Genomic DNA, 15,059 nt, shown 5'->3' on the forward strand with positions numbered 1-15,059 from the left:
AACTCCCATGAAAACGTTTCCATTCATTTGTACTGATTTGAATGACAACTTGTCCTAGTTTTTGCCATTTTCATTCACACGTGCAGCTATTTTTTTTTAGCAAAATTCTACCTAAATTTGACAAAAACTTCGCTATACATTTTCAATGGCATAGTCAACTCCACGAAAACATTTATATTAACTTTTATTGATTTTAATGGCTACTTGTCCTAGTTTTTGCCATTTTCATTCACACGTGCAGCCAGATTTTAGCAAAATTCCACCAAAATTTAACAAAAACTTCTCCATACATTTTCATTGGCACATTTAACCCCCACAAAAAACATTTCCATTCACTTCAATTTTCTTGGCTACTTGTCCTAGGTTTTGTCAACTTCATTTCCTTGCCATCACACATGCAGTTTTTGGCAAAATTTTGCCAAACTTTGACAAAAACGTCTCCATACAATATCAATGGCACATTCAACTCCCACAAAAACTTTTCCATTCAGTTCTATTGACTGTAATGGCTACTTCTACATTTTCTGTCAACTTCATTTCATTCACACATTAAGCCATTTTTTGGCAAAATGCCACCAAAATTTGACAAAAACTTCCCCATACATTTTTAATGGCACATTCAACTCCCATGAAAATATTTCCATTCACATCTATTGATTTTCATGGCCACTTGTCCTAGGTTTTGTCAACTTCATTTCCTTGCCATACATTTTCAATGACACATTCAACTCCCACGAAAACATTACATTTACTTATATTGATTTTAAACCCAGACTTGCAAAAAAAAAAAAAAAAAAAAAAACAAGAAATCTCAATTAGTATTATTATCGCAATTATCATTTAAAAAAAAAAAAAACATCCTAGAATTGCCCTTAAATGAACATGAAATGACCCAAAATGTACAGGAATTGATCCGTAAATACCCCCAAATAATCAAAAAGTATATATACATACTGTATTTACTCTCTATGTAACTGAAGAAATTTAAAAATATTAAATTTGTGGGATATATTTAAAAAAATATTTTTATGTAATTGTAAAAAATAACAAATTAATAAAATGTTAAGAAAACAAAACGAATCAATTAAAAAAAAATAGAGAATAAAAACAGATATAGACTCTGGTTATGTCCTTCAAGAACACTCTAAAGTTAATTGTTAAAATTGTTCTGGTGCCCTATAATAGGTTAACAATTGTCCTCAGTAATTTTATGAATTTATGTTTTTTTTAAGTTTTATTTATCGTAGCCAAAATGCCAAGAAATGACTTTTGCATCTTTGTGAATGTAAACGTAGAGCCATGCACTTGCACTGTGTCTGAAACGTATGAAAATCAAAGCTCATTATGATCAGCTGCTTGTCTGTGTGCCGTTGTTTGCATGTGTGTCTGTGTGTGCGCCTTATTAGAATGCCAGCCTGAAGGAACCAGACTATACACACACACACATACACACCCTGTCAGACATGCCCTGTCTGACTTCACACCCTTTCAAATTTAAATGACTACTCAGTGTGTGTGTGTGTGTGAGTGTCTGTGACTGTGCGCATGCATGTGTGCTTTAAGAAAAAAAAAAAAAAAAAAAAAAAGGAAATGGAAGTTTTGTCAGTAACCTTTCAATTCTTGTTTTTTTTATTTACTCTTTGAAGTATTTATTAGTTGCATTGAATTTAATAGTTTTTTTTATTTTATTTTATCTTTGTATTAGTATTTCATTTTAATTTTTTAAAATTATTATTAGAAGGAAAAAAAAAACATTACTAAACAACCAACGTTAGGGCCAAATAAAGTTTTGGAAAAAAAAAAAAAAAAAACGTCCATTGATTTTTTTTTAGAAATTTGTTTTATTATATTTTGTGTATAATTTTATTAGTTTTTAGTTTAATTGAATTTCATTTCTATATTTTTAAAAGTTATTTGTTTTAAATTATTGATAATAAAACTTACTATTTATTTTAAATAAATAAATAAATTAAAAAAAAACGAGAATATAGCTGTACGACCAAAGGTAGTTTTACCATAATTTTATTTATTTATTATATAATTAAAATCATTAAATCTTTCATTACTTATTTAAAAAATATATATAACAATGGGATGAAAGGGAGCAGAGTTTTTGTTTGGGAAAAAAAAAATTGAAATCTATTTTTATTTATATACTTTTTATTTAATATTTATTACGGTTTAATTGAATTTCATTTTATTATTTTTAAAAATGATTTGTTTTAAAATATTGATAATAAAACTTACTATTTATTAAAAAAAAAAAAAAAAAAAACAGAATATAGCCATACAACCAAAGGTAGTTTTACCATAATTTTATTTATTTAGTATATAATTAAAATAAATAAATCTTTCATTACTTATTTTAAAAAATATAACAATGGGATGAGTTTTTGTTTGAAAAAAATTTGAAATCTATTTTAATTTATATACTTTTTATTTATTATTTATTACGTTTTAATTTAACACAATTATTTAGTAATAATTGCTATTGTTGTAATTAGTTCATTTTGACTACACTTATGAATTAGTTGAATTTGGGGCGGAAGTGTTCCCCGAAACATGTCAGCTAACAGGTATATAAACCACTTGTAACTATTGTCTGGGATAAAAGAAAAATTCAACTAATTGCTATTGTTATGTGTAAAGTGACCAGTGTAAAGGAAGTTACCCAGAAACGCCCCAAAAAATTGTCTCAATACTTTTGTGCAAATCCCCAAAAGTTTAATATGGGATTTGCACACAAGTATTGGGACTAGACATGTGCCGATTACTGGTTTCAAAACAGCAAAAATATTCTGTCATACAGTCCCTAAGGTATTAGCTACTTTTATGTCCCAATAACGCGTGGAGAAATCCCTCGCTTGCAGCTCCAATACTCAACCCTCTCCTACTGGTTGTTGCTGTAGATATATATTTATGTTACAATATTACATTGCTTAGTGTCAGTGAGTCAGCTGTGCTACACGATGGGTGGAGGAGGTGAAACTCCTGAAATTTTTCCCCCATCGAAGAAAATGAAATTGCTGGTATGGGAGTACTTCGGCTACAGAAAAGTTAGACGGCCGCGGCTTAGAGGAGGAGAGCCACCCGACGTGTAAAACATTTTTGCCTCCAATATGATTTGGCATTAATACAAAATTAAAGGTTAGTAAACACTGTCATGAATGTTTCCCACCATCTACGAGAGTTAACTCCAGCATGAATAGTGTGTCTAGCGGTGGTAAAACGTGTTTTTTTTTTCTCTTTGGCAACTGTCTGTGTTGCGCAAGAGGGATGTAAACATGATACGAGTCATACACACTTAATATTATATTTATGTTCCAATTTGCTAATATGTTACGAAAAATTAAAATCCTGTTCAATGGAAAAATGTTTTTGTTTTTTTAAACCCAGATATCTTCAAGTAACACATTTTAGAGCTGTAATTGCAACATCGTGATACCGTGAAATTTTGGCTGAAGTTTATCATATCGTCAGAATATCATACCGGCACGTGCCTAATTGGGACAGAGATGGAATTTTAAAAGTGAAAAACATACGTCACCTGGGCAAAAGTACTGGGACACCAATAGGAAAAAAATGTGGCGTTTCAATCTTTTTCAAATAGATTGGGCGACTATTGCTGTCTATGGCAGCTAATAAGTTTAACACATCCTGTTATGTCTGCTCATTTTCTCTCCCTAGTGGTTCTTGCAGTGTGGTTCAGTTCATTCTACGTTCTCTCCAGGCTAGACTGCCCGGGAAAGTTACGCAGAAATGCGCCAAAATCAACAGCAAATGTCCTAAAATAAACATGAAATGACCTGAGAATATCCCAAAATGTACAAAAAGTGACCCGTAATACCCTCACATTGACTCAATGGCTGCCATTGACAGCTATAGACGTCCACAGTTCAAATGAATTGGACGTCTACTAGTGTTAAAATCATGTAAATTTTTCGACTCCAGACTAATTAATGGCACAACAAAGAAGACCCGAGATGTCTGCAGGGCTCGGGCTAAATGCTGGCGCGTATGCAGATCATATGCACGGGCCGGAACGCTCCAGACGCGCACGCCGCCCTCATTTACATACGTGACGCGCTGCTTTTGTGGTGCCTGAGAGCGTCGCCGCTGTCTAGACTGAGAAACAAAAAACAGCTGAGAGCTCAATGACAGGAGAAGGGCTTGTTTTGTGTGTTTTCAAGCCCTGCGAGTTTTGTCATTACGGCTATATTTCTCCAATTAGTGGTCACCTATTCTTTACGTGACGTAATTTAGTTTAATTATCAGAGTAAAACTGGTTTTGGGGCTTGGCACGGTGCAATAAGTCAGAGCCTAAAATGGCCACTTCAAAGCAATATACGTAAATATACGCGAAACTGCAAGGATAATTTGCTTTTTTTTTTTTTTTAGTTTTTTGCACTCCGTTAATAGTCCATTCCTAAACCCGGATGTTTGACGTAACTTCCAGAAGGGAATAGAAGAGATGGCCGACTTTATCCACAGCGAGCAGAGACGCAGCAGCACCAGCAATATCTGTGCTATTTCCACCGAAATATCCATTCAAGATTAGTGCTGCAACGATTATGCTATCGATTATTTTAGTAGTCGATTAATTGATGAACCATTAGTTCGAATAATCGAGTAATCGGATAAGGAGCATGAAAAATTACATTACCTGAGCTGAGCCTCAAACGGTATAAAAAATAAATAAATGAGGATCTATGTACAACTAAAGAACAATTGGCTAACTTAAATAGCAAAAGTCCGCTAGTTCAAATGCTATAAAATGCTAACTTTTTAACAATGCTCTTAACAAACAGTTCAGACACATATTCCCACAACAAATAGCCTATAAACTAAATTAGAAATGCATTAAAAAAAAACATTAGCTCAAACAAAAACGTCACTTATGTTGGTCTTCACAGGGAGCACCTGGATTCAGCCACGTGAAATGATGCAGACTAGAAGGCAGTGTATCAACCCAAATCAATAAAACTGAAAGCAAACTCTTTCAAAATAAACCACTACAACGCCACTTTATTTAACGAATACTCGAAGCAGCAAAATTTAATTCGAATCTTTTTTTCCTAATCGAATACTCGAGTTAATCAATTAATCGTTCCAGCACTAAACTCGAGTATTCGATTACAAAAAAATATTGAAATTAAATTTTGTTGCCTCGAGTATTCGTTTATTAAAGTGGCGTTGTAATGTTTTATTTTGAAAGTGTTTACATTTAGTTTATTGATTAGGGTGGATACATTGCCCTCTGGTCTACCGCATTTCACATGGCTGAATCCAACTGCTCCCTGTTAAGACCAATGTAAGCTAAGTTTGTCTTTGCGCTAATGTGTTTTAATGCATTTGTAATTTAGTTTATATGTATATTTAGCCGTTTTTTGTGGGAATATGAGTCTGAACCATTTGTTAAGAGCATTGGAAAAAAAAACGTAAGCATTTTATAACATTTTAGCTAGCGGACTTTTGCCATGTAAGTTAGCCAATTGTTCTTTTGTTGTACATAGATACTCTTTTTTTTTTTTTTTTTTTAACACCGTTTGAGGCTCAGCTCAGGTATTTTAATTTTTCATGTTCCTTTTCCGATTACTCGATTATTCGAACTAACTAGTTCATCGATTAATCAACTACTAAAATAATCGATAGCTGCAGCCCTATTCAAGATCGCGAGCTCTAACAAGCCTACTAAATTTCATGTTGCTAAGTCAAAGTAGCTTTAAGGGCTGAATTTTTAAAACGTATTTTAGGACACGTTTAAATACACTAAATTGTTGCTTCAAAGCAAAATGGCAGACTTCCTATGTATGTTTTGAAATAGCTTCTTGAGATTTTCTTGGTGGGGCTAATTGTAATCAACGTGTACTCTAAATTTCATGTTGCTAAGTCAAACCGGTTTCAGGGGCTAAATTTTCAAAAACCATTTCCGGACTCCTTGAAACGGCTAACAATATGGTAAGTATCTGCTTCACACCAAAACGGTTGGCTTTCTATCTCTTTTCTAGCATGGCTTTTTGAGACATTTTTGTGGGTCTACTCATGAGAGACATACCCACCAAATTTCATGCTGCTAAATGAAACTGGCTTCAGGGGTTGAATTTTAGGACTCCTTGGAATAGCCAACGAGATGCTAAATGCCTTGAGAATTTTTTTGTAGCTCTGCTCATTCTCGACAAATAAACCAAATATCATCTTACTAAGTAAAATAGGCTTCGGGGGCTGAATTTTCAAAAGCGCACACTCCTTGCGAGTGATGTCACCCATCTGAAAAAGCAAAAGACATGAACACACACTTACAAAGCCAGGCGTCTAGCCACTGAGTAATGCTGATGTCATGTTCTTTGACGAACTAGTCATCCACTCGGAACAGGTGTGTGTGTGGCTAGCATGCAATTAGAAGCAGTAACTTCCAGGCTGAGAGGATGTAAGTTAGACAGAGGAAGTATTGGGAAACCTACAGCAAGTCAAACGGTGGACAGACATAACAGGAGACATCATGAGAAACAGAACGGGGAATATACACGATAGAGAAACCGAGTCGATGACAAAACTGGGGGTGCAGTGGGACAAAATACATTAACTTAATTCCCATAAAATGTGATCATGACACACACCTCGATCGGTAACACACACAATGCATTACATACAACCACACAAAAAAAAACAACACAGTGATGACTCAAACAACAGTACGCTTTTACATATCACACATGATACATAAAACTCACAACCACAATAAAACAACATACACAACAAGTACAAACACAACATTCATGACTCCTACGACACAACACAAACATAATACATTAACACAATACAACTCAATAGCAACACAGACACAATACGTAACACACACAACTGCTTCACGAAAAACAAAACCATGCAAAAAAAAAAAACACAACAGGTACACACAACATTATTAACTTATTCAACACAACGCATACAAAATACATTAACAACACACCTCAATAGGTAACACAAATACAGTACGTAACACACACAACCACATTACAAAAACGCAGCCCCACAAAAAGCAACACACAACTTTCCTGCATGACATAATAATCAAGACACAGGATACATAACACACAGAAACACTCACAAAATCTCACTAAAACACAACAATCATGACTCACAAAACACAATACACCCCACATACAACTCAATATATATCAAACACACGAAACACTCACAAATAAAACAAACACAACATTCATACCACACAATAAACACAACTGACAAAATACGAAACACACAACAAAAATAACTCATTCAACACAACACATACAAAATACTAACACAATACACCCCAACAGGTAACACAAACACAACACATAAAACACACAACCACATTACAAAAATGCAACACCCAAAAACTAAAACACAACAATCACGACTCACAAAACGCAATACACCCCACATACAACTCAATATTTATCAAACACGAAAAACATAACACAACCATAACAAACACAACATTCATGACTCATATCACACAATAAACACTAATAACAATAAACTCACAAAATACAAAACACACAACCACAAAAAAAATCACACACAAAAAATGCATCCACACAAAAACTAAACACTCAACATTAAAGACACATACAACAATACAAAACAACACAAAGAAATACATACACACACACAACCAAACAATACAACACAACCTTTAATGACTCCCACAACACAATATAAACATATACACACAAAGTCACACAAAAACCCAACCCACAACATTTATGAAACAACATCAGACAACACACAAACACCTACACAACACCAAACAATGAAACAACATTCATAACTCACAAAATACACAATACACCCCACATTCAACTCAGTATACGTCAAACACACAAAACATAACACTCACAACTATAACAGACACAACATTCATACCCCACAATTAACACAACTGCCAAAATACAAAACACACACAACAATAACTCATTCAACACAACACATACAAAATACTAACACAACACACCTCAACAGGTAACGCAAACACAATACATAACACATACAACCACATTACAAAAACGCAAACACACGAAACATAACACAACTATAACAGACACAACATTGATACCACGCAATAAACACAACTGACAAAATACAAAACACACAAGACAATAATAACTCATTCAACACAAAACATACAAAAATACTAACACAACACACCTCAACAGGTAATACAAACACTATACATAACACACACAACCACATTACAAAAACGCAACCACACAAAAAACAACTCAAAAACTAAAACACAACAATCATGACTCACAAAACGCAATACACCCCACATACAGCTCAATATTTATCAAACGCGCAAAACATAACACTCACAACTATAACAAACACAAAACAGCACAAAGAAGAAATACACACATACACACACACACACACAATACAACACAACATTTATGACTCCCACAACATAATATAAACATATACACACAAACTCACACAAAAACCCAACCCTCAACATTTATGACACAACATCCAACAGCACACAAACACCTACACAACACCACACAATGAAACAACCCACAACATTCATAACTCACAAAATACACAATACTTTCGTTTACACAACACACACAATACATAACAGACAACCAATTGTGTTTTAACTCATTGCGTGCCATTGACGGCGCTAGACGTCCAATCCATTTAGACTTCATACGCCCCCGCCCTGTCAAAATGGATTGGACGTCCATTGCCGTCAATGGCAGCCAATGAGTTACTAAAAAACACACACACACAATATAACATCAAACTTAAAGTGAGAACATATGATTCACAGTTAAAAATCCCTAAATTATGAATCGTGAATAATCATCAAGAGAACATGCTGACCTCACACACGCACACGCACCACAGACACACACACGCACACTTCCCGACCAGCCGGATGACGGAACCACAATAATGACACAAACTTCCCGCAATTTGAATCTCCGCAAAGTCTCGTGAGAACACGCTACCTCATACTTGACATCTCAGAACAGGAAATCCACCTCAAACTTTTTTCAACTTCAGTCACATACAACGATCGATCACCGTTAATCGCGATCATCACCACGATTAAAAAAAAAAAAAGTACTCACTGACGTCCATGACGTGCACGGAGCTGAGACGCGCGCACCCGCACGCGCACGAGACATTGGCGGCTGTTGCGTTCAGGACGCCCATGAAAAGTTGCAAAATTTAAACTCTCATCACTTCCATCTATCTATCTATCTATCTATCTATCTATCTATCTATCTATCTATCTATCTATCTATCTATCTATCTATCTATCTATCTATCTATCTATCTATCTATCTATCTATCTATCTATCTATCTATCTATCTATCTATCTATCTATCGGTACCGGTTCGGTACCGGTTCTTCCGTGTTTTACGCCGTGTGACCGGCGACTCAACTAAAATCAGACGTCTGGCGAAGGAATATACTCTCTCTCTCTCTCTCTCTCTCTCTCTCTCTCTCTCTCTCTCTCTCTCTCTCTCTCTCTCTCTCTCTCTCTCTCTCTCTCTCTGTCGCTCTCCCTCTCGTTCATAGCGCATGCGCATAGAAAACGGTGCGAAGCACCTTAATTGGACTTGTCACGTGACAAAATTACGAAAGTTTTGGTCGGGAGTCATCGTGGCGTGACGTAATCTGTGAGAAGCAAATGTGTTGTGACGTCACCAATGATTTCCTTGACCAATGGCTTGGCTGAAGTGCAGATTGGGATAATTGTGTTTTTTTTTTTTTTTTTTTTTTTTTTAAATAAAATTTAATTTAAAGTAAAAAAAAAAAAAAAAAAAAAGTAATTTATTTGAAATGTAACTCAATTATTTCAATATAACTTAAGATAAAATTATATTTTCAACTACATTTTTAAATTAGATTCCTTTAAAATTAAATTTACAAAAGCAATGTCAACATTTTATTCATGTATAATTTATGTTTAAATAAAAAAATGTAACTAAAACTTCAAATTATTTTCATTGTTATTATTTTTTAATGCAATCGGAATAGATTAACCTTTATTGCATGATGTCATTGGACAACAAACTTGGGAAAACTTCTTCATGCTAAATTCTAAAGAAAAACTAATTCAAGTAATTTTAATATTAAATGATTTGATTTAAAAAGTAAAAAAAATAAAATAAAAATTAATATACTTAATGCTATACGTATACTGTACTGTATCTGTAGCGTATGTCACAGGCCCCGTGCTACCCCCTCCTGGACCTCAGTGACTACTACAATTTCAAATAAAATTATAATTGCAATTAAAAGTTTAAATTAAATTAGACTAAAATATATTGATACAAACTATACCAAAAAAAAAAGGGAAAAAAATAACGTAAAAAGTGTATGAATGTATAATTAAATAAAATATGCAATTGTGATTTCAATTTTCCAACTAAAATGCAATTAAAACTTTAAATAAAAAAAAAACAACAACAACAACAACAGTAAAATGAGTTTATTTAAAATTTGAATCAGCATATTTTTGAAAATTAGAATTGGAAAAATATCAAATTAGCATAGATAATTAATGATACATTTATGTATAGCATATGTCAAAAGTTAAAGAATCACTTTGCTTTCCTGTACTGAAATGTGTAGTCTGGATTCCTTTGCTATGTTCCATGACATAATATTAGACACGATGATTGACAATATTGGAAGCTTCGCAAAAGACAGATTTTGGCCATGAAAAAAACAGATGATATCATGTGTGACATCATGTTCGGTGACACAGTGGAAAAGCTAGCAAGTGACAAAACGACATCCCAGCCAGCACTGCAGCAGTGTGAATGCATGAGGTAATGTCTGTCTGAGCGCAGCGCAAATCCTTGCTTCCTTTTTCGATCTCATTACCTGACACAATCTGTCTTCCTCCAACACACGCACACATATGCACACATCTCCTTTCCCGCCTCTGTCTACCGTTTCTTCCCACTATAAGCTGGACCCAGTCAACTGTTACAAATATCCTCCAGTAGGATTTGGGAAAACGTACATACACGAACAAGTTGGCAAGAAAACAATCAAAGATGCAGGCAACAAAATATTCAATGTAGTTATATCCTCCCACCATCTTTTCTTCTCCCTCCTCCTTCCTCCTCATCGTCTTCCACTCAAAGCTACACAGCCTCATTATGCAGTTTAATCTGTCGTCTAGACACAGTTCACACAAATACACTCGCGTGCAAACACAAAGTGAAAGTGATAAATCAGTGAGAAAAGTTGAAAAATCAAGAAATGGAAGATAATGTATACGTTAGGAGTGGGAACCTCTTGATACCTCACGATACGATACGATTTGCGATACAAAGCTCACGATAACGATCTGACGATATAGCGATACAACGATTATTGATACATTGGTCAGGAAATCATTCTAGGATATTCTACAAAAAAACTGATAAACAGAAAAACAAGCTTCGGCTGTGAATTGGAATGAGTTTATCACTAGTAGACGTCCAATCCGTTTGAAGTGGGAGGGATGGCAGCGAATGAATTCGCTGCCATCCCTCCCACTTCAAACGGATTGGACGTCTACTAGTGATAAACTCATTCCAATTGAACGTCTATGGCCATCAGTGGCAGCCAATGCCAGGCAATAAGGTAATTTAGGGCCATTTAAGGTCATTTACCTGTTAATTTTCAGTTACTTCCTGTTGATTTTGGGGTATTTTATGGGTCACTTGCTGTTTATTTTACATTACAGAACAGGAAGTGACCTGAGAATCACCCAAATGAATAGGCAGTGACTCAAACTCAACAGGAAATGACTTGTAAATGCCCTAAAACAGACGTGTTCATAGTCCGGCCCGGGGGCCAAATGCGGCCCGTGGTCAAATTTCATCCGGCCCCCAGCCTCTGTCATAAAATCAATAACGTCTGGCCTGCACACACTCAATAAATTGGTCTGCAGTACTGCAACCCGCACATGAAGTAGCTTACACACTAAATGCTGCTCCTCATTTACCCACTAAAAGGCAGCAGCACTCTAAGCAACAGTACCCTGTGTGACCTGTTACTCCCAGTTTTCTAAAATGGTGACAATCAACAAAAAAAAAGAAAGTTGACTGCAACGGCCGACGCTTCAAGGATAGGTAGAAATTGTACGATTACTTCACTAAAATACGCAACAACTGTGTCTGCCTCATTTGCAAAGAGACAGTCGCTGTTTATAAAGAGTTCAATGTGAGGCGATATTACCAAACAAGACACGTTGACATGTAAGACCAGATTACAGGGAAGGTAGGTAGCGAGAAATTGAAGCTAGTTTAATTTTACAGCAGCAGTATTTCACAAGAGCCCGACAGTCGAAAGAGAACGCCACAAAGGCTATGTCAAGTTCAAAAATAGATCCTTAGGTAGACATTGTAAAATTACCCAAAAATAAGGAGAGAAGACACTCAGTTTTCTTGGCCAAGGAGGCAAGATTGTTGAAATTATTAATTTAAAAAAATACCGTATTGGCCCGAATATAAGACGGTGTTTTTTTTTACATTGAAATAAGACTGAAAAAGAGGGGGTCATCTTATATTCGCGGTCTAGACATTATACACATTCACGACGCTACATGACGCCAGATATCATTGAAGCGATGTTCTGTCATGACAGATCTCAGCTACTCGTCCCATTCACGACGCTAGATGGCGCCAGATATCATTGAAGCGATGTTCTGTCATGACAGATCTCGGCTACTCTCAAGTTTAACCAGGTAGCATTATTTTATTGCAATGTTTTTCCTTATTCAGATTTGTTTCAAGACTACAATTACAGTTCGACTTCACTCTGATGGTTAATGCAGGTATTGCAATTTTGTTGTTTTATCACAATAGATTGGTTTATTTACATATCAAAAACCAGAATGTGATTGCACTTCAGTTTACATATTTAAATGTTCAGATATTAAGATTTGAATGAAGCAAAATAACATGCTTTTTCTCTCAAATATATTGTTATAATCATTTGCTTCGGATGTTCTGTAATTATTTTCTGTATAAAAATTAATTTGGTGTTCAAAAAGTCTTTTTTTAAACATGAGTCTTGTAAAAGAGGGGGTCATCTTATAATCAGGGCCGTCTTATATTCGGGCCAATACGGTAAAAAAGCAAACGTGACACACAGAAGGGCTTGCTAAAATTTGCTTAAATATATTGTTCTACGTAAAGGACGTCAGCCTAGGTCGGCCCTTTACATTTCTAACACACCAAATCTGGCCCCCTTTGCAAAAAGTTTGGACACCCCTGCCCTAAAATGAACAGAAAGTGACCTGTAAATGCCCCGAAAATCGGATTGAATGACTGTGAATGCTCTGGTTTTGAGTGAACGAACGTTCCCAGTCTAAATGGATTGGGCGTTGAGCACCGTCAGTGGCAACTTTTTTGTTTGTTTTTAATTTAATTGTCACCTTTTTAAAACGATATCTCGATTCTTGACAGGAGCATATCGATAACCTTTTGGGATTCAAAGTATCACGATAAATCACCATTTCGATATTCTGTCACATCCCTAGTATACGTGCAAGATATTATAAGCATGGTAATAAGAAATATACGTACATATATATATATATATATATATATATATATATATATATATATATATATATATATATAAATAATCATGTGAAAAAAATAGGACACCCCATTAAGTATTAAGTTCTTTATTAAAGGGCAACTGAAGACCTTTCTGGATTTTGGTGTAATTTTACGAATATAAACTTTGGATAAGTTCGTCAAAAGAACCATGACATTATCAACACGTAATTGTAAGGATAATTTGCGTTTTTTTAGTTTTTTTGCACTCCGTTAATGGTCCATTCGCAAACCCGGAAGTGTGACGTAGATTCCCCGACGCAACAGAGAAGACTATCCACAGCTAGCATAGCAGCAACAACAATGTCAGTGATATTTCCACCAAAGGTAACCATTCAGGATCGCTCTTTCGTGACGCTACCGATGGCAAAGGCTCCCAGGAAAGATGAACTATTCACATATACAGTGCCTTGCAAAAGTATTCGGCCCCCTTGAATCTTGCAACCTTTCGCCACATTTCAGGCTTCAAACATAAAGATATGAAATTTAATTTTTTTGTCAAGAATCAACAACAAGTGGGACACAATCGTGAAGTGGAACAACATTTATTGGATAATTTAAACTTTTTTAACAAATAAAAAACTGAAAAGTGGGGCGTGCAATATTATTCGGCCCCTTTACTTTCAGTGCAGCGAACTCACTCTAGAAGTTCAGTGAGGATCTCTGAATGATCCAATGTTGTCCTAAATGACCGATGATGATAAATAGAATCCACCTGTGTGTAATCAAGTCTCCGTATAAATGCACCTGCTCTGTGATAGTCTCAGGGTTCTGTTTAAAGTGCAGAGAGCGTTATGAAAACCAAGGAACACACCAGGCAGGTCCGAGATACTGTTGTGGAGAAGTTTAAAGCCGGATTTGGATACAAAAAGATTTCCCAAGCTTTAAACATCTCAAGGAGCACTGTGCAAGCCATCATATTGAAATGGAAGGAGCATCAGACCACTGCAAGTCTACCAAGACCCGGCCGTCCTTCCAAACTTTCTTTTCAAACAAGAAGAAAACTGATCAGAGATGCAGCCAAGAGGCCCATGATCACTCTGGATGAACTGCAGAGATCTACAGCTGAGGTGGGAGAGTCTGTCCATAGGACAACAATCAGTCGTACACTGCACAAATCTGGCCTTTATGGAAGAGTGGCAAGAAGAAAGCCATTTCTCAAAGATATCCATAAAAAGTCTTGTTTAAAGTTTGCCACAAGCCACCTGGGAGACACACCAAACATGTGGAAGAAGGTGCTCTGGTCAGATGAAACCAAAATTGAACTTTTTGGCCACAATGCAAAACGATATGTTTGGCGTAAAAGCAACACAGCTCATCACCCTGAACACACCATCCCCACTGTCAAACATGGTGGTGGCAACATCATGGTTTGGGCCTTCTTTTCTTCAGCAGGGACAGGGAAGATGGTTAAAATTGACAGGAAGATGGAT

At 35.6% G+C, this 15,059-nt stretch overlaps 1 protein-coding gene across 3 annotated transcripts in view; it reads right to left on the reverse strand.

The window, feature by feature from the left end:
- pmepa1 (prostate transmembrane protein, androgen induced 1) overlaps positions 1-9,450 on the reverse strand; it is a 32,793-nt gene extending 23,343 nt beyond the window's left edge. The window contains exons 1-2 of one of the 3 annotated variants that reach the window (XM_057846326.1): positions 9,123-9,450; positions 6,301-6,457 (exon numbers count right to left, since the gene is read on the reverse strand). Coding sequence is in view for 1 of the 3 variants with exons in the window: in XM_057846324.1 (XP_057702307.1) it covers positions 9,123-9,207 (85 nt within the window). In the remaining 2 variants the exon portion in view is untranslated. The other 2 variants (XM_057846324.1, XM_057846327.1) reach the window with 2 other exon arrangements.
- Between the last annotated feature and the right edge of the window lie 5,609 nt (positions 9,451-15,059).

Source organism: Corythoichthys intestinalis, chromosome 9 (assembly GCF_030265065.1).
Source record: "Corythoichthys intestinalis isolate RoL2023-P3 chromosome 9, ASM3026506v1, whole genome shotgun sequence".
NCBI classification, from domain to species: Eukaryota; Metazoa; Chordata; class Actinopteri; order Syngnathiformes; family Syngnathidae; genus Corythoichthys; species Corythoichthys intestinalis.